Source organism: Bemisia tabaci, chromosome 3 (genome assembly GCF_918797505.1).
Source record: "Bemisia tabaci chromosome 3, PGI_BMITA_v3".
Classification (NCBI taxonomy): Eukaryota; Metazoa; Arthropoda; class Insecta; order Hemiptera; family Aleyrodidae; genus Bemisia; species Bemisia tabaci.
Window position 1 is genome coordinate 33,971,496 of NC_092795.1, and position 21,600 is coordinate 33,993,095.

The following is a 21,600-nucleotide window of genomic DNA, read 5'->3' on the forward strand; positions in this document are numbered from 1 at the left end:
GTATCGAATGCGAGGTTTTTTCCTAACACTATTCTGCTTTCATTTCTCTGAATTTTGCCGATTTTTGGATATAGCATGATTCTTTAGGCTCCACCGTCCTTGTTTTTGCTAAAAATTCAACATCTGCCGATATTTTTGACCTAATCGATGCGATAAATCGCATGCCAGTTCGACCACGTCCTTTGAGCTTGAGACGAATCACTTTAATGCAAAAATCCAAATTGGATGGAACTGAACAATAGGGATGTATGGATTACATTTTGAAAAAGGGCATTATATTTCTGGCTCATTGTAAAAGCAACGCACGAGAATATGCCATTAGATTCTCTATGCATATAGATGCGTTTGTTGGTGACCCAAAAATAGTAGGTAGTTCCTTATCGCAAAATGTAGCTAATATCTACGTTGGGATTTTTCAAAAAGAGCTCTCCTGTTATCTGAAAGAGTTTCGTTCTAATTTAGCCACAAAGAGGTTGGATTTAGGCTGTGTCAAATCCTTTCAGCAAATAATAAGAGATGAGCGTCGAATGTTTGCGGAGGTGACAGGGTTACACGAGTGAAGTGGAAAATATGAAATATTGAAAATTTCCGTGGTATATTTCATAAAATTTCACTAAGTTGTGAAAAATATGATATATTTTTTTAGAAACTGGGTATATGCAACCAAAAAGCAAAAACCAGTCGCCTTTCATATTTAATTTCGACAAATATTTTTCAATGTGTTTCATATGTTTTTGAAATTTTATGAAATATTCAACATGAAATTTTAAGATTTTATTTAACATGATTTTTTAAGAGTTTATTTAACTTAAAATTTTAAGATTTTATTTTTCATTAAAAATTGCAACCCTGCACCCCTGAGCCCTGAGCAAACAGGACGATTTCAGATACCGTTTGCACGTCATGATGTCTGCTTTCATATATGCAGAAGCCTGCATTGGTAAATGTCGCAAAAGCTATAATCTCATTTAGAAAACTGAGCATATCTTCAAGAGGATTGAAAACTTGTAAAAAGCTAATGATTATATTGCCACCCCTAAAGACGGATTTACGCTAAAAAAGGAATATGCTACATGCGAACCCTGTACACAGAGATGTGTGATCCAGGCTGGAGCGAGACGGTGGTGTGAAGTTAATTTTCCTCGCTTTTTTGCGAGGAGCGGGAGTATGGGTTCGGTTAGTGACTTCATCGGCACAGGGCGCAGAGCGTAGGGGCGAGTCAATTTGTTAGCCTGCCGCCATTACGTAAGCGCCGCTCGCCGTTCGCGGTATGATTGTGAAAATGTAATTTATGGTCTTGGTGTTTATTCATTACTTCTGCCCGCGGGGAAGCTGAGAGAGACGCAAGATGCCTGCTAACTTTTTCATTTCCTCCCTTTATCTCTTAATCCTCTCCCTTCACGCCACGTCCTTTTTCTTCCCAGTGGATTTGTTCCGCGGACTACATTAGGAGCCCGGGAAAGTGGAGGAATTTGTTTTTCCTCTTTTTCACGAGACTCGGAACACGAACCACTCGAGTTTTATTCGCCATGTTCCGTTTAATCCCATTCGAATGTGAACGATGAGCTCGCAAAAAAAGCACCGCAGTGGATCGCCGGCGCCTTGCTGAAAACGAATATCCACAATGAAACTCTCAAACCACGTATGTTGGATAACCACGGTGTTGGAATTTGCCGCACCCAATTCATTTGTTTAAAGGGGGAAAAATCAACATTATTCCTGGAAGTTTTCTTACACCGCAATCACACGCTGAATGTGGGAGCTGAATGAGTGAATGTGGCTTGAATGTGGAAGTCATCGGCCCGATGCCGAATTTTGCGCGTGACGCGCAAAATTCAGCAACGATTCTCAGCAACCATCGGACCAATTTTGAATTTGTCTGAACTATTCGAGTAGATTTGATACACATCTGGATGAAAATAACTCGACTTAGCTAAATTTCAGCCGTTGGGCGATGACTGTTGACTTCCACATTCAGGTGCTAAATTCAGCGTCTGATTGCGGCATTAGAATTTTTTCCGCGCAGCGCAAGAAAAATGTCGGAAGTTTTGAAGAATTGACGTCGAGTAATTTTCCATTTAAAAAATGAAGTATGACGGGGAGTCTGTACCGTCGCAAACTGAGATAAGTGGTTCGGGAGTTATACACCCTCGATATGTTGGTGAGTAATATAATAGTATCATGTTAACTTCAACTTGGTGTCAACGTGGTGCCAACTTGGTCGAATTGACCAACGGTGACCACCATGGTACCAACATGGAACAAAGTTGAGACCAAGTTCGTACCTCGTTGGTACCGTGTTTTACTCGCGAACATTGCACTTTGCTGGCACCGTGTCGGTAACATTATGACCTCAACATGGAACCAATATGATCGTTTTCAGCAGGGCGATTCTCGCAAATTGACAGAACCGGGTGTCGCCCACTGAACCGCATGTAAAATAATCTTTGTATGAACCATGGACCCGTCCATGAGAAAACGGATCCTAGTTCCTAGTAAACAAAACCTCAAATTTTTTTTTTTTTTTTTTTTTTTTGCTGGTTTAGTGGCTTATATTCCGTTGGAACCTACAGCCATCGATAGACAGTATTTATTGTCCTTAGACATCATGGGATTTAGGCACATCCATGCTCCAGGCTTTCAAATTTACACGGATTAAGGCCGAGTGGAATCTGTTTCTGCAGATCCACTCGTCAGTTCCATGAAAATTTGTCGCCACCACCGGGATTCGAACCCGGGACCTATTGGCCTAGAGTCAGACGCGCTGACCACTAGACCAACCTGGCCGGCTAACCTCAAAATTGAACTACCGGTACAGAGCACAGATGAGTGTTCCACTATCATTTTGGGCGAAAGAACGATTACAGGTGTCAAAACAAACATGGACTATGGCGGTGTTTGGAGGTATGCGGTTCAAAGAACTTCATTTCGAGACAAAATTATATTTAGAATTCTTATCTGCAATACACTGAAAAAAAAAATCTCGGTGTATTTACTAAGAAAAGGGTATAATTACCAAGAATTCAGGGTTCTATTTGATCCCAGTTTTTTCTTGGTAAAATTACCATTTATGGAATTGGTAATTTTACCGAGAAATCTCGGTAAAATTATTGAGCTTTCTCGGTAATTTTACTGGACCTTGGTAAAAACGCCAATATTTTTTATCGATTGTGGTAGAATTACCGAGATGAAATGGCAAAGTTACCGGGAATTGATTACCAATAAAAGTGGTATTCTTACCTGAAAAAAACAGTAAAAATACTGGTTTTTAGGTAAGCTTACCAGCCTGTCTTGGTAAAAAGAGTGAGATGGTAAAGGTACCAGCGGACCTTGGTAAAAACGCTGAGAATTTTTTTTCAGTGTAGGGGCTCGAAGTAGGAAAATACTAAAGGAAAGGATAAAAGCGAGAATGAATAGGAAGAAGAATTTAATTTTTTTCCTTTTCTTCCTCTTTATTCCTCTCTTTCCCTCCCCTCATCTCCTTCCCTCATTTTTCTTGTTCGGGCTTTAAAGACCCGAGTCCGTCAGACCAAGCAGGGTCAAACTTTAACTGCCTGCAATTAGAGAGAAAAGTAAACTGCAATAAAAGAAAAACAAGGAGCAGTTGAGCAAAAGACAACGGAGCGTGGCGCCACGCCGTGTCACGGGAGCTCGAAACTACTGGGGAGTTCATCCGAACCAGTGTTCCCGGGTGCTCCGTGTGCGAGATCCGTACGCTCTACCGCTCTCCGTGCTGCTATTGGCTGAGCGTCATTCTGTGACGTCACGCGTACGGATATTTTAAGATAGGGAAGCGTTTTTCCCATAAGGTTTTTGTCCGTACGCGGTCCGTGTCGGTATAGGGAATGTCCGCGCGGCACGGATAAATCCGTACGCCTGGCATCACTGATCCGAACCCTGCAACCTGGGAACCTCCCCGGCCCCGCCCACAACCCCCTTCGGCGCAATACATTTTGAATACTTCGTTATTAGTTATTTATGACAACTTTTTCCTCATCTCTACCCCCTCGCGACCTCCCTGCTTTCCCTGCACATGAAATTCAATTAATTGCTCCCAACTTTTTTCCCTAGTACCTCTTCACCCCTCCTCCGTGGAGCCTCTAGAAGCGCGATCTTCCGCCGACGCACAGGTTTTCAACTCATAACCAACAATTAGAAGAACCGAGGGCGGAGACAAGTATATTTTAGAGACCCTGCATAGCTATCCTTCCTTTTAGTGCATAAAGTAATTTTGAAAGTCAGCGCTTAGGTTCGCCGAAAGAGTTGAGACATTGATTCAGCAGTCCTAACCTATCATTCATCAGTCATCGTTTGGCGAATTCATTAAAAAATAACCGTTGAAATTTATTCAAAAAACTTTAAAAATTCACTTGCATGTAAAATTTTAAAAATCCCGACGCGTTTCAGGCTGGCGGCCCATCTTCGGTGGCGCAACTTACCTGTTCCTACTTGAAATCCAAGAGCAGATCAGTCGCGCTACTGAAAATGAACCCGCGCGGCAGTCCGAAACGTTTTGGTTAATCATAAATGTGAGTGACTTTTTACAGTTTCCTAATAAGCTTGTCATAACTTTCATGGTCAGAAATGAACAATCAAAACTCCTGCAAGGTAAATTAAAAGTTTAAATAAAAATTGTTTCAGGATAAATGAAAAAGAAGTTTCATATTGAACAGACCCCTTGTTTTAATGTATACAAAAATTTAAAAAAAAAAAAACTTAAGCCCTTTCTGCTAGTCTGTCCTTTTTGTCCCTGATCTGCATGACTGTGCGACAACGCGGATTGAGTGCGCTGTAATGCAGTCGCAGTTGCAGCGTAGGGCTGGAACCGTCGCGAAACTTTTTATCGCTCGACAGTTATTAATGAGTCGATAAGTTGCCCGACACGGGTTCTCCGGTATCTTGACCCGGTCTGCCGGTCTAGCGTAAATGGGTTCAGTTTTCTACAAATAGCCCGCGATCCAAGGAAACTCATCCCGCATCGCCACGTGCAGCCAAATTAATAAAAAAAAGATCAGAGAAAAATAAAAAAAAATTAAACTATCATTTATGCAGGGTCGGATTTTCCTACTTGCCGCCCATGGGCCGCCTGTATTTTGCCATCCCCCCCTCATTCGTTTTGAAACATGAATAAAAACCATCAAGTGAACGTGCCAGCGGGGGAGGGGTGCATAAGACGCGTTTACTCGTGTTGAACACATTTTTTGGGAAAGCCCTGTCAACACTGCTAGCAAAAGATCACGGAACTTTGCGCGAAAGTCAAGTTTCGTAAACCTATCTCAAATAGACAAGGCCTTCCATTCATAAGAAATAAACGAAAAAATTATAAAAGAACAAACACAAAATTTTGTTTAATGATTTTAACTTCCGCCGCCGCGCCGCGCCGACCGCACCGTGTTTGGCGCAATGCGTGAAGTATTCACGCAGTCTTGTAGGCGCTATGCGTTTCACGCTGACCACAATAACCGCACTGTGTTTGATGCAATGCGTGAAGTATTCGTGCAGTCTTGTAGGCGCTAATATGTGTTACATGCCGATTGCCGCGCCGAGGGCTTCTCCTTTTCATCTCAAGTCCTCGTCATCATTTCTCCCTGAGTCGCGCCGTTCCAGGCCAAATTGTGTGTTTGGTTTCTCTCTTAACTCGGCTAATTAAAAGTGCTGCCTCTTGTATCACTGAAAGACGACAAAATTAGAAATTACTATACTTTCAGGAAATGAGAGATTTTGTAGCCTTTTCTCGTTTGTAATTTTTTTTTTTCTAAATCCGATTTTTTTGTACAACTACATTTAAAAAAATTGTAAAATTTGCCGCCCCCTAGATGTGCCGCCGTGGGCCGCGGCACATGTGGCCACCCCCTTAATCCGGCCCTGCATTTATGTAAGTTTTGATTCCATAAATTTTCAGTTTTTGTAATGGTATTCTCTAGCTACATAAAATATCCCTAAAAGCGGGTTTCACAGCGCTTCCTGACGCTCTACGACGCCTAAAAGCCACAATTTGAAAGGCCCTAAAAGGGTCGGAACTCTCTCACATCTCGTAAAACCCTCAGGCATCGCATTCCTTCGAGTGGTTTCCATTTCGTCTCCTCCCAGGGGGAACCCAAACCAGGTGTTTTTTGGCAACTTTTTTTCTATCATTCTGTTAATATGACCATAATAGCTCAGCTGTTCGATCATGACATCGAATATGATGTCATTTTTCACCTGCTTGATCTAACGCACTCAATTATGACAGACAAATTCCAGTTAAGGCAAAATTTTTTGGGCAACATAAGGGTAGTTTGCGCCGAATGAGTGTATTATGGAGCATTATCTAGACATTATTTTGCAATTAGGTACTGCTACCTCTGTGTCATCTATAAAAGCACCTATAAAAACTAATGCCTCTGAAGTTGTCTCTAAAATGAACCAGAAATATTAGTTCCTCATCGCAATATGTAGTCCAATTGATCGTAATTTAACAGAAGGGCTTTATATTTTGAAAAACAAATCACGGTATATTTTAGTGCCGCAGTGAGTAAGCTGCTTTCAAAAACTCCATTCGGGGATGAATCTCTACCGATAATGACGTCTAATTTTTACGCATAAATAAACTAAGTAATCGCATGGAAACGGGATGACAGTGCTGTCTGTACCCACGATGAAATAACCGTGGATTCGATGAGCATTTGCCACCGTTCAATGAGTATTTCAGAGCCCAATTCATTAGAGCCTAGTCGATGAGCGGCGCTGTCAGTTGGCTATGAAAAGCCTGATTTTCCACAGGATGGCGCATGGGAGGGTAGTTTGCGATGGGAGCACGGCATCGTCGCTCGGGAAGCTGGGGCGTTGTAACGTCACGGGCCCCGGTAACTAGGCCGCAGGTCCGTAGGCATATCTCATCCCCATCGCTGTTGCAGTATCTCATGGAATCCTTTAGACTTTTCTCCGCTGAATGGATGGATCATCGTCGGCGGGAGAAGGGCTCCTAAAGTCAACCAGAACTAAAAATCGAATACAGGGTGTCTGCAAGTCCGGAAAGTCCGGATATAGTACTGATTTTTTAAGGGCGGTCCGGAAGCACTGGATAAAAGAACACATTGGATCTACAGTCCAGACTCTTTAAAACATTGACAAGAAAAAGAACTCTTAATTCAATCAGATTTAAGCTGAAATCAAAAGGAAATCCGTTCAAATTAAGAGGCTTGGTTCTTGATTTAAGCTTAAATCTGATTGAATCAAGAGTGTTTTTTCTTGTCGATTTTTTGAAGAGTCTGGACTCTAGATCCAATGTGTTTTTTTTCCAGTGAGTACTGAAAAAGTGCGGAATTTCGCAAGAAGGTCCGGAATTGGTGTCATTTTTGTCGCAATTCGAACGAGAAATTCAAATTTTTGAAAATTTTCGAATTTCGTCTATTGGAGGCACTAAAAAGTCCTGAATTTCTCTTATGAGGAGGTACTGAATTTATTGGAATGGACTGGAAAAGTACTGTAACAGTATTGATTTTTGACCAGCCTGTTTTAGTAGACACCCTGGAATCATACATACCAGAGAAGCCTTCCACGAAAATTTCACGCCAGGAAGCCCCCTCAGGTTCCAGTTCCAAAAATGCAGTCTCGGAAAAGAATGTTGAGGTTATGAAATTCTCGGATTATTGTCCAACTTAAATCTCTTCGTTGTTACAAGAATGAACTCGTCTATCGATATTTTCCCATTTGAAGCTATTGTAAAAAATTGATTTTCAAGGTGTTGATTGCGAACACCTTGATAAATCGATAATGGACCACTAGACAGGGTATGAAATTCAGCATTCTGATACATGTTTCTCAGCCAAAATTTTACGTAGAGCACGATGCGCACAATAAAAATTACCGAAATTGACTCCTTACGAAGATATTTAATGATTCTTGATGCGTGAATTCAAACCACCCGCTCATGAAAACTCAATACTCTACGTGATTCACATCGCGCGCTAAACGTTATCATGACAGTCTCTGCGATGTAAAAATCTGGCAACCTCAATCTTGACGCTTTGGCCCAGCTATAGCAAATTACTTATAGTTTGAACAACACACGGTGGGAAATGAACATTGCTCGTTTGAGAAGCTTGCTGAAACCGTTGTTGTGCTCGATTTGACTCACGTAGAGCTTTGAGTTCCTTGTCAGCGGGCAGTTCAAATTCCTCTTAACCAATGTGAAATAAAAACGTTAATATCTTCGTTAGGAGTTGGTTTCAGTGATTTTCGTTTTGTGAATCGTGTTCTACGTGAAATTCTGGTTAAGAAACTAGTATTGGATTACTTAAATTCGTACGTTGTCTAATGGTCCATTTTCAATAAGTTAAATGATATTAGATCAATCGATTCGTCGCTAAGCACGCCATGCCACTGAACCGAACGGCGCGAATCTTTTTTTGGAGGAAACCAGAGCGGGGAAAAAAAATTTCTTGGATACTACTTTTCATGCTGTTCAGCCATAAACGTTGCTATAACGTTAAAATCAATTTACCGTTTTAAATTTGAGTGAAGGGAGGGGGGCCTGCAACTTCGAGGGTGAGCTGGTGTTACAAAAAACATTCAGCGCCACAAAGTTTTAATTTGTGACTCAGGGAAAAAAGTATTAAAATCTCAACGCTTGCTCTGAGAAAACATGATAAAGTCATCAAGGTTGGTATACCACGGGGATTTCTGGGTAATTTTACCGTTCTCTGACTATTTTATTCGTTTTTTTTTTTCTTTTTACCATGTACAGCCAAATTACCGATGAAAAAAAAGCTGGTAACAAGACTTGTTAAAGTTTAAAAAAATTACCAAGCATTCAGAGAAGTCACCACGGGGATTGCACGTCATTTCATTGCTCTCCGGTAATGTTACCCTCTTTTTTACCATATACGGTAAACTAAGGGTGAAAACTGGTAAAATTGCCAGGCACTACCGGTCATCAGTAACTCCTCGTTTTAATGGTGATTTCTATGGGGTTTCCTTATTTTCTCCGCGGCATAATGAAAAACAACATATATTTCTTGGGAAATTTCGTGGCAACAAGTGGCAACTTTGATTGCTGTCCTGGCAGTGCGGCGCTAGGAGACGGAGGGGGTGAAGTGGAGGGGGCCGTGGCGCACCCTTTGTCGTATTCGATATGCACATCGTCCTCCCCGGTCTCCCCACCCCCCTGGTTTTCTCGCTGCAGTATCTCCCCCTTCCTTTCCCTCAGTAATTTAATATCTTGCCCAGCAACAATGATGCGCTCCTACTTTCCCGCGTTAAGCGTGTTGCCCGCCTAGCGAGGACTTTTTTAGAGCTCAGCAGGCTGATTATTGAATTTGATAGATACAGCTATAGACAAAGAGGACAAAAGAAAATTGAGCAGTCCTGTTGGTGGGAGTGGGTAGTTGCAATAGACAAAGGAGGTTAGTAATGGACTAAACGACTACCGATGAGAGTCCCTACAGTTTTTCCATCATTTCTCCTCTAAGTCGATGAAGCCCATCAGTTTGAACCAAAAGGACCGCTTCATTTCCCCTTTGTCTCCTTTATCCATCGCTTTTTCTATTAATTGCAATAACGTGACTTAACGTCGGCAACAAACCGACGGCGTAAGTCGGCAATCACTTAACTCGGTTTGCGACGTCGCAGCCCTCCTGTCACACTTTACTTTTTAAACGGAAAACCACTCATGAAAAAAACTCGGAAAATTACTCAACATTAATTTTACCCAGCCATCCTTCAAACTTATTATCTCTCCTCTGTTTTTACAATTTCTTTCAAATCTAATGATGTGTCATCGTTTCTAATCTCGCCAAACATAGTGTCACCGCTATTGCAAAACGCATATTAGCGCCTACAAGAGTGCAGGAATACTTCACGCAATGCGCCAAACACAGTGTGATCGCTGGTCGGTGCGGAAGCATGTTAGCGCCTACAAGACTGTGGGAATACTTCACGCATTGTGCTAAACGCAGGGCGGTCGCTGGCCGCCTTGATCCGCATATCAACGTAAGTCGGCAATCACACAACTCGGTTTGCGACGTCGCAGACTTCCTGTCATACTTTACTTTTTAAACGGAAAACTACTCAACGGCAATTCTTCAAAACTGCCGTGATTTCTCTTCTCTGTGCGAAGAAAATTCTGCAAAAACTTCAAGGAATGACGTCAATTTGTTCTCCTTTAGAAAAATAACATAACGGCGGAGATTTTCAGTCACCGCGAACGAGATATGTGATCGCGGACTTACGCCGTCGAAATATTGTTTTATGACGTTCAGGACCTAGACAGATCGGAATTCGTCAGGGAATGTTAAGTCTTCCAGCAAAATTTTTATATTCATCAAACAATCGATCACGACAACAAGAAATTTCTTCTTTTTCCGCTCCGAGACCAGTCTCTTAAGGTACAGGTCCGCGTTTACTGAGAGTATGAAACTCTAATGAATATTCTAGGAATTTAACGTGGGGTTTAAATGAGCGACGGTGAATATGATGCCAAAGTAAATGTCATATTTGATGGCGAAAATCCGCTTGAAGTTGAAGGCATGTTTCAGAACGGTTGTACGTGCGGTGTTTCGAAGAGATATGCTGTGCCAAACTATACATTCGGCTTTTTTCATCGTGTGGTAATCGCAAAACTAAATTTTTAACCTGTGGATACTGTTTTCTTACGTAATTAACATTATGATTGTTTTCTTGTCTGTTTCAGTTCGTTTACACGATAGTATACAAGAAGAAAATTGTCATTTCTTAGTATTCGATTTGTAAGTACTATTTTTGAACTACTTACCCTGTCTCCTCACTGCATACTACTTACCCTGTCTCATCCATGCATCTATTTCAGTAGCGTAGCGTGTTTTGCGATGTATCCATTGATCTGCCATGTAAACCTATGGGAAAAGATCGATTAATAGGATGTTCGCAGCCAACACCTTATTAATCGATTTTTTCCATAGCTTCAAATGGAGGAATATCGATAATCGAACATTCATGCCTCACCACTGATGCATTTCATCCCGCGGGCCGATTATACTCGTAGAAGAAATAAAGCAGCCCGATAAGACATTGAAATACCAAATGGATTGCATTTTGCAAAAAGAAACTAGGAGCATTGCAATGTTGCTAAGATTGTGCAACTTCACCCATTGCAATATAACGATTTATATCCTGAAAAAATATGAAATTTACGCGGTAAATTTTGTCCTAAACTTACAGTTTTTAGCGAGTTAAATAGAAACTGTTTAGATATAATCAGGTATTCCTTCCAAGACAAAAGGGGCTGCACAATCTTAGCAATATTGTGATGCTCCTGGTTCCTTTTTGCAAAATTCAATCCAAATATTGCATGGTTCAGATAGGACTTTGTCTTGTCTTCTCCTGCCGGCAAAGTTTCAGTAATCGAGCCGTTTTCTTTTTTTATGTCCCATGCATTTTGTTGTATTTTCAGACTTGGTTATCCATCCATTTACTGTATTTGCTTTTTGTTTTATTATTTAGGCTAATTTTTCATTCTCTACTCGTTTTACGTATTTCCAATAAAATTTTAAGAAGGGAGTATATATCACTGTGCTTGAATTCTACTTTAGTCCATTTGTTCACTCGTAAACACACGACTCGCCTAGTCTTCCGTGCCAAGGAATAACGCCGTTTGAACATTCGAGAGTTGCCAAATTTTCTTCGCTAAAATGTCCATTTTGGAGGAAAATTATGAATAATGTATTTTTCCTTGAAACTCTGAAAAGTTTTAGATCAAATTACAGACAAAATTGTCTGACAAATGGGTAGAAAAATATTCAACAATTTTCTAAAAAATTAGTGATTTGGCAACGTCTGAAGGCTCATACGGCGTTTTTTCTTAGCACGGCAGTAGTTATCATGAGGCGAGGATGAATGTTGCTGCCCCAGAGAAAATTTCAAATCCCGCTGTCTTTTTCCTCCGAGTTGCTATTGCGTAGACTCTATTATACATGCACTGTATCTGCTAAGAAGTCTCGGAGGTATGCACAATATAATACCCGCGGGTTGAATTTGAGCGTCAAAAAATGATGGCGCCACTGCCCATTTATATCTGTCCTCTCTGTCAGCTACTATGTCGACGGCGGAAGAAAGCGGATGAAAGCAGCCAGTTAAAATATGCTCAGACGAGTCAGTTTCTGTTGCCACGTTGAGATTTCAACTCGGGAGCTAAAAATTATCTCAATTCGGTCTTTTGAGTAACGAAAGAAACCTTCTCAATGATGGATTAAGCTTAAATCAAAGCTGGATTTCAGACAGTTCTAAATAACCGAACCAATAACTTGGCGTAAAAAAGAAAAACTCTGAATTGGTGCATGCAGATAGAACGGTTTTTAAATGACATTTTTGCAGATACCTTTGTTTGATTCCACGGTTTATCGTCGGAAATCACTTTTAACAGCACAACTGCTTATAGAAGTCTTGAAGAGGAATAGGTATAGCATTCAAAACGTGTTTTTTTTCGGTTCGATTTTGACACGGCGCGGTTTGTTTCTGTGCTTAAATTTCTAAATTATTATTCTTATGAAAAGTAGATAAAAATGTAACACATCGTAACAAAAACCCATTTAAGTTCTTTGAATGCGCTTATTTTTTATCATTGTGCCAAGATAAAAAGTGTTCACCAAAATCTAAGTTGGGTTTTGTTGGGTTAAGCAACTAAACTAACTCCGAGATGGAGCGTATAGTATTCTCACAGATGAAGACGCTCCGCACCGAGATTAGGAAATAGATCATTTTCAAAGCTATGATCCAGCAACTTTTTCGAGTGGTACTTTTGTTTTTCCTCGTTTTCTTTTCATTATGAATATGATGTGAACCTACGAAAATGCGTCCGTTAGTTTGCGACGTTGTAAACTACTTGTGATATTGCATTACAATATGAATGCTTAGCCAAAAAAATTGTTTCAGCTACGCACAGTATGTGAGGAATCTGAAGAGCAACTATAGAGATTAATTTTAACAATTTTTCTCGAAGATAGTACACTTAACCTTAGAGTTAGTGGATCTTGTAGGGGATCTATCACTCAATCAACAAATGTGAGCCCTTTTTTCCATTTAAATGGAGGAATCTTACCCAAACTTTTGAAATTGCGAAATGGATAAAATGTTAAATTTCAATCTGAAAAAGTGGCCTTCGGACTCTCTCCCTCATAAGGGTAGACATTACCAATTTTTTTTTTATTTTTTCGATAAAACATCCTGTAATCCGTCGCCAAATACAATAGTTCTCGTTAAGTGGTACTTCTAGCGCGATTGGCTCAAATGTTATCTTCTTACCTCGCGTCCTCGAATTCGGAGTCCTCATGTCACTTATCGGCGGAGAAATTATCGCACAAATTATCATTCGTCGCCCTTTGCAAAGATTCAAATCTCTCATCACTTTTTTTGTTTCTTTTCCTTTTTTTTCTTTTTATAGGGCGGGCATAAGACTAGGTCTCTTGCACACAATGATACGGACAACTTACGTAGTAAACTTTTCGCCCTCCCACGAAGAAAAAATGCTGCAGTAAATGCTTCAAAACGATTAACGTCGTACGTGTATCATATGAGTGATGACAAAAGATGATGTTGTTTGTTAACTTACGTTAGATTCTCTTGCGTGTCGATGGCCAAAGTGCGAAGTCCATTGTGATTTTCCAAAATTTGCGCTCCCGAAAAGAAACAAGCAAACTTTATACCTTGAAAATGTGGAACAGTCTGCTACCAGAGAGGACAAATCAAGGAAGTTTTTGAAAAATCGGGTTGACTATAGTTGTCCAAAGAAAAAATCATGTATGACAGGAAGTCTGTAACGACTACGTGGATCCATACTTCGGCCATCGATATCTCTTGCCCCAGGCAAACTTGATTAATGGCGATGAGGATAAAAGGGCCAGCCCTATAAATTTGTAAATGCGTCGTACGAACTACGCAAATAATCATTGTGAATGGAACAGCATACTTTTAACCTTCCTGATTTGCCTCGAAGTGATTGTAGTGCGATTCTACTCACGCTGAAATTTCACTTAGTTGGCTATTTCTGCCGTGGGCAACAGGCCCGTTGCCTTCTTTTCGGATGTCGGACGACTGGTTAAGCTATTTGATGAAAGTCCTCCAGCAATTTAATTTTATTCAGGGAACGTGCGAGTTGGAAGTTTGGCAGCGTTTTGATTCGCACATCCCATGTCCCGGGCTGAAATCAGCGAGAGCGTCAAGTCGCCAACTCTTGGCTAAGTTCAGCGGGACGGCGCACAATGGAGCGAGAGAGACCGGACATCATGTGAAAACTTTAAAAACTTATATCCTCGTTGACAGAAAACGTAAAAGTTTTAAAAATGGCCTCATCGGTTTCTCGTAAAATTGTCTTCACGATAACCCCCTTTTAATACTTATAATTTGACGATTAATATGAAAATTTGCTGATTCAGTCAAAAATTATATGTCTAGTCTCTACCAAAGGATCATTGTACTATGGTGCGGCGGCGGCGTACGTGCCGAAAGGGCAAATGGGGTGCTCGCGCCCGCCCTGAGTAATGCCTGTACTTTTCGGAGACGTCTCTTTTCTCCGACTCCGCGGCGGCGTGGCGCTGTCAAGTTTCCGTAAAAAATCCTTTTCCCGGCAGTACCCTGAACACCCGAAAGTTGCCTCAAGATTTGACCAAACGTGGCTTTTTCACGGCTCTTAACTCGCTGGCCGGTCTTAGGATGTTGAAGTACCAACTCGGAAGTGCGGCATCGTTGCGCGTCGAACCCCGTGGCGGCGTGTGGCTTTATCGTGACCGGCGCACGGTGGATCGAATCAATAGGAGGAGTCGGACAAAATTTGGAAATTGTAAACGCTTATAACTCCGTTCATACAAAACTTGAACGTTCTAAAAGTGGGTTTAATTGGTTTCGTCGTGAAATTTTCTTCTGTGAGCACCCCTTGCAATTTAAAATGTGACGAAATAAACATCAAAATTTGCAGTTCTAGTCAAAAATTTCTTGTCCGACTCCTCTAAATGACCCGATCCACTGTGCGGCGCGGCGTACCGCAAGTGTGAGCGAAGCCATAGCGCCTTGACTTTTTCCGTCCCACAACACGCACGACCGTTGAGCGAGCATTGTTGCGTCACGGCTTCAATGCGGCTCCCGTAAGGCTCACGCTTCTGAATTACGGGCATGTACGTACAGAATTCTCTCGAATCAAAGGCACTTTATGTGGCATCAATTATGTGGAATCAAGGCACTTTATGTGGTTTTATTGGTTTCCTAACAAAATTTACCGGCAGAAACACTCCATAAAAGTTAACATGCGTCGAAGTAATCATTGACATTCGCTGGTTCCATGTCAGACTTCTCCTTGTGGCATTTCCAGTGTGCGTCATATCAACATTTGGACGTTGCCGAATTTTGTTGATAAACATATGCACCCTCAAAACGTTTTGAATATTTGTCTTTTGGATTTTTAGATACTTCAGATTAAATTAGGAATAAAATTCAAGAAAAATGTGCATACATTTTTAAGCGTTTTCGGTTTTTTTATCGGCGGACATTGGGGAAAATCTGGTATGCCACCCGACGTTTTTTCTTAGCCCCGAGGAGTATTTCACTCGGTTGAACTTTGAGCTCTTGCTCTCGAAGGAGCTGTATTGGAACTCTTGCATGTCACGGAGATTTGCGATACCAGTACTTCTCCAACGCAAAATTTCGCTAGAAATAAGATGGTGCTGCTGGTTTTCTCTGAAACGAAGTCCCGAGAACAGAAGAGGTATCCAAGTTGAGATCCTCCGCGTTTTGATAGAGTCCACCACCATTCCCCCACCAGATTTTCCATACACTGATAAGAAAGCGAACATGTAAATAGGGTCGTTACTTTTTCGTTTTCAGGATGAAAGAACGTAGCTTAATTCCAAAATTGCAAAATTAAATTTGAAAAATCAATTTGTTACAAGAATATACACGTAGAATTTTCGTCCAAAATTTTCCTAACTTTTGCACGAGATCAGAAGAAAAATTTTCACTCAAAAATGCCCAAGATTCTCCTGGTGAAAAGGCACCTTGCAAGATGAACTTCGGCAACTCTTTAATGCAGTTACGTTCTTTCGTGAGGAGGACGACGTTTACGTTCTTTCGTGAGGAGGACGACGTTTACGTTCTTTCGTGAGGAGGACGACGTTTACGTTCTTTCGTGAGGAGGACGACGTTTACGTTCTTTCGTGAGGAGGACGACGTTTACGTTCTTTCGTGAGGAGGACGACGTGCGAGTTTATGCGTGAGGAGTGAAGGTTGCAGGTATGACAACCCTGACAACGCATTTGTTACCTATCTGTCCACGGGGACTTTGACTTGATATGGAGGTGAACTCTCTCATAACGTAAGAGATCCCCCGCCTCAAGGCCGCAACTTTCTAAGCTTGGAAGTTCGTGTCAGAAAAAAACTAGTGGCACTATCGCATGTCTTGCTAAATTTTACGTGGGGTACGGTAATTAAATCGCAAATCTTTGGCAAGAGCTCATTTGAAGATCGGCAACATCGGGACGAGGACGCGAAGAAAGTTATCAATTAGCTAGCGACATGCAATGCAAAATTTATTCGAGAGAGTCGGCGGTTGCTACTCCCGGGTAGCGCTACAATATCGCACGGCGCACAGTGGAAGAGAGGTCGGGCATAATATTTTTGGCTTAAACCGGAAACTTAGATGTTTATTTTGTCAGATTACTAATGGAGGTATTGCATGTGTGAGGAATTTGCGATTTGACTGTTGATTCTTATGTAAAAGTTCCCGAGAAACACGATAGTGCCACTGCTGGTTTTCTCTGAAATCAACTCCCAAGCTCAAAAAAAAACTCTCAAGATGAGGCTTAAATGGAGGGGACATCCCACGCTATCCTGAGAGTCCACCTCTACATCAAGACAAACTCTCCTTGCGAAGATAGGGAGCAAATACATTAGCAGGGTTGCCGTGTTTTCAGTTTTGGAGTCCTCAAATAAAGTGGCAGCCCTGTCAATGTATGTGCTTCCTATCTTTGCATGGAGAGTTTGTCTTGATGTAGAGGTGGACCCTCAGGATAGCGCAGGATATCTCCTCCATTTTGGCCTGAACTTGAGAGCTTTTCGAGCTTGGGAGCTGATTTCAAAGAAAGCCAGTAGCGCCACGTGTTTCTCGCGAACTTTTACATAAGAATCAACAGTCAAATCGCCAATTCCAGATTCCTCACACATGCAACATCTCCATTATAGGGGGGTGATTCTGGAAGGAATTTTCAGGAAAAACCAACGATACCAATATTACACGTCTATGCTTATTCGTATTGAGGAAGATGTAAGCTTTTGCATTTTCGTTATTTTGTCCGCCTTCTCCCATTTACTCGCTCCTCTGTGCGGCGCCGCCGGTGGCGCTGCATGGCAACTAAGTGAATTAGGATTTATGTTGCGCCTCGCAGATTTGTTTTATGGGAGACACTTAAAAAATGAGATGGCTCCGCGACCCCCGTCCTTCCCCACCCCATCAACCCCTTGTGTCTACTCCTTTCGACCGGGAAAATTAGTTCTGTTCGTATCGACCCTGGTCCCCCAAGTTGCCGCTCAACAGGGTTACGAACCCAGCGGAATTTTGGAACCGGTTCCAGTCTCGGCCCCGGGAATCAGGGAATTTTGGGAATCCGGAGATCCGGGAATGCCCAACCCTCCCCCCCCCACCCACTGTGGAAAAATTATGATGAGGAATACCCGATTTCCTACCATGCATTATTTTGCCTAACTCATGACTAAGCCGTAAATCGACGGTGCAAGTCGGTAATCACACATCTCGTTTGCGGGTTCTGAAAATCTCCGCCTTTTTTTTAAAACACAACAAATTGACATCATTCCTTGAAGTTTTTGCAGAATTTTCTTCGCACAGAGAAGAGAAAGCACGGCAGTTTTGAAGAATTGCCGTTGAGTAGTTTTCCGTTTAAAAAGCAAAGTATGACAGGAAGTCTGCGACGTCGCAAACCGAGTTATGTGATCGCCGACTTAAACCGTTGATATGCGTTTCACGGCGGCCAGCGACCGCCCTACGTTTAGCGCAATGCGTGAAGTATTCCCGCACTCTTGTAGGCGCTAACATGATTCCGCACCGACCAGCGATCGCACTGTGTTTGGCGCAATGCGTGAAGTATTCCCGCACTCTTGTAGGCGCTAATGTGCGTTTTGCACTAGCGGTGACACTATGTTCGGCGAGATTGGAAACGATGATACAGCATTAGATTTGAAAGAAACTGCAGAAACAGAGGAGAGATAATAAGTTTGAAGGATGACCGGGTAAAATTAATTTTGAGTAATTTTACGAGTTTTTTTCATGAGTGGTTTTCTGTTTAAAAGGTAAAGTATGACAGGAAGTCTGCGACGTCGCAAACCGAGTTATGTGATTGCCGGCTCACACCGTCGAAGTGCCTTGAGACGTGAATATACGTAAACTTTAGCTAACCAATCCGCAACGCCAAGCATACATTTGTCTCTGCCTCCGCAGTCCGTAGCGCAGCCTCGCAGACTAAGCGAATAGATGGATGCGGAGGGGGAGGGGGTGGGTGCGGGGGTAAGTTCTCCTGTAATTTAGTCCGGGCCCCGAGGTGATTATTAGGAATTAGGAGCGCGACTTGAAGTCCCTTTTGTGTTCTCAGGACTGAATGGAGTTCCTGTAGAGCGAGGGATTTACCATTCAACCGCCCTTATGTTTTTTGCCAGAAACACGACGGTGCCACCGGTTTTGTTTTATGAAGATTCTCTCAGGTTGGAGCAACTCTCCCCCCCCCCCCCCATTTAAATCCACTGTAAATAATCGATTATAGGTGAGGCAACTTGTTCTGTATATTTCGATTATTTTACATGCGTTTAAGTGGCGAAGCTTTGCACTGTTTCTCCTCGATGGATGGATCCTACGTAAATGATCGATTCCAAGTGAGGCAGCCTGTTTCGATTGTTTTGCGTGTTTAAATAGACGAATCCAAGTTTCTCAATCGAGCAATGTTCATTTCCCACCATGTGTTGTTCAAACTATTAGCAATTTGCTATAGCTGAGCCAAAGCGTCAAGATTGAGGTTGCCAGATTTTTATATCGCAGAGACTGTCATGATAACGTTTAGCGCGCGATGTGAATCACGTAAAGCATTGAGTTTTTATGAGCGAGTGGTTTGAATTCACGTATCAAGAATCATTAAATATCTTCGTAAGGAGTTAAGTGCGGTAATTTTTGTTGGGAGCATCGTGTTTTACGTGAAATTTTAGTTACGAAACCTGTATCAGAATGCTGAAATTCGTATACCTTGTCCAGTGATCCATTTGTTTAAAACTCAAAGCTTATGATAGAATATGAAACAACTGTTAAGATAATACATTGAACAACAGATTTAGTACTTAATTCTTCTTTATTTCGTAAATTAAACCGGGGCAGATTTCAGGACACGAACGTCTGACGCCATTACAATTCTGACTACAACAAGTGCTGCTCTCTAACGTACATCAACATACTCAACAGCAACATCTGCCTTCATAACGTGTGCAACCCCTTTTTGGTTTTTTCCTTCCTCTGCATTATAAGTCATTACTTTCCAATGTTGAATACGTGGGTTTTTTCCGCATGTTTCAGAGTGACCGGCGGGGAACTGTTCGAAGACATCGTCGCTAGAGAATTTTATAGCGAAGCTGACGCCTCGCATTGTATACAACAAATTCTTGAAAGTGTCAACCACTGCCACCAAACTGGAGTTGTTCATAGGGATCTAAAGGTAAGCACTCGAAACCTTTCCTGAACTTTTTCATCTGGAATGAACAGAATAACTATCTGAAACTCAAGAAAGCATAACGATAACCGTGAAACTACAGGAATGCATATCTTCCTTTGGAACGTTGCTATATATTTAAAGTTATCCGTTATTTGACTTTGAGACGACAGTTTCTACGGTGTTTTCCTCGTCGTATGTGCCGAAATTTAGCTAAGTATTACGGTAAAATTTTAGCAAAAACGCGATATAAATAAACGCGAAATGGATACAGAAGAGGTCACTCTTCTGGCGATGCAACTATTCGTGCGTAGTGGATGTCTGTATTGCATACCCGAAAAACTGAAGGCGCTCTTTCTTCTTTTAATCAATTCATGATATGTCAACGGATCCTCTTGGCATGGCGTCCAGGAAAATAGTTGTTTCATCATAGTACCACCAACTATACAAGGTTAAGGAGGGTATAAGGTTAGGAAGTTAATGATGGATAGTTTTAAAAACTTTTTTTTTTTGCCGCAACGTATGTCTCCGTATCATGTAGAAATATTTCTGATTGAGACAACGACCAAATCTCGTTTTGACAAGGGAGTTTCGCGTCAACACAAGGAAAATTCTACTCCGCACCAGGATTCGCTACTTACCTCGACGTATCCATGATTTTCCTCAACGAGACGTAAAACTCGATTTTCTTCGCTTGAATCAATCCAATTTTTCTCAGTTTGAAGGTATAGATCGATTATTATCGATTATGCCTCTGTAAATAAATATTCACGTATCGTAAATCCTCTAAATTGCGTATTGCAACACGGCGGTGATTTTTCATCATGAGCCATAATAAGGAAGTCCTAATCTTCTTTCTCGCCGAGCAAACGGAGCCCTAGACTGCACTGTCTCTCGGAAATTAGTGCTTACGTGCCGGGAAATAAAAAATCCAGAGGAAAACACTCTATCCGGGAACTTGGAAACAAAATAAAAAGTTCTCAACTTCCCAGCTCAAACGGCTTATAAGTTGATGGGAAGGACTGGGAATAGGCGAAAGAATTAAGTCCTTTCGAGTCGTCCTAAGGAAAAACGACTTATGAGCAAGTGGAGGTTGCCATACTTATTTTGGAGGGCATTTTTGTATATTTTTCTTTGGAATTCTCAAACAGGCCGCATGAAACTATGAAAAAAGTTCTGTGTGAACTTTTAAAGAATATAAACATGAAGTAGAGAGAGAGTTTGGTTTTTACGAGCAGAAATTTGGCCACATCTGCGGGTTCATGCGTCGTTTTTCCGCAGCATCGGAGAGGTACAAAGACCTCATTAAAGACTAACTTCTCCTAACGATGTTGAAATAATGCGATCCAAGCCGCCTATCTGAACGCTGAGGCCGACCAAAGCCTGGACCGGGCAGCGAATTAAAAGGGCCGCTAACGATTACGCCATCAGCGGAGGGCTCTTTCCTTGAAAAATGTCTAAGTGAATTTAGCGCTCTCGGAATTAAAGTTTAGTGTTGTTGGTCGAAGGGAGTGGGAAAAAGTTGTTTCATATCGACTTCCAAGTCAAAATATTCCGTACGATGAAAATTTACCATAAAATCGGTACGTATTTTATTCTAAGCCGTGGAGGAATGTTAGTTTTTCCAAAGGGAATCAGGAGAGAATAAGAGGAAACCCTGGGACTTCATCAGGGAATTTTTCCCGGAAATTAGGAGTAGCAGGGACCGAAAAAATCACGACCACCCAAGAGATGGACACAGGCTACCTCTCATCCCCAGAAAATGAATGAATAGGCTCATGTCATAATTTCTGACGATTTATCGTTAGGATAAGCGAGAATTATCATCAGTTTTTATCAATGTTATCAATTTCTACACTGGAAAAAAACCGCTTTGATCTAGCGTCCAGACTCTTGAAAA

The 21,600-nt window shown here is 41.6% G+C and overlaps 1 protein-coding gene across 12 annotated transcripts in view; it reads left to right on the forward strand.

Moving 5' to 3' along the window:
- CaMKII (Calcium/calmodulin-dependent protein kinase II) overlaps positions 1-21,600 on the forward strand; it is a 252,745-nt gene that overhangs the window by 170,549 nt on the left and 60,596 nt on the right. For all 12 annotated transcript variants that reach the window (XM_072298212.1, XM_072298210.1, XM_072298214.1 and 9 more), the window contains exons 4-5: positions 10,673-10,727; positions 19,568-19,706. In XM_072298212.1, the coding sequence (XP_072154313.1) occupies positions 10,673-10,727; positions 19,568-19,706 (194 nt within the window). The remainder of the gene's footprint in view (positions 1-10,672; positions 10,728-19,567; positions 19,707-21,600) is intronic.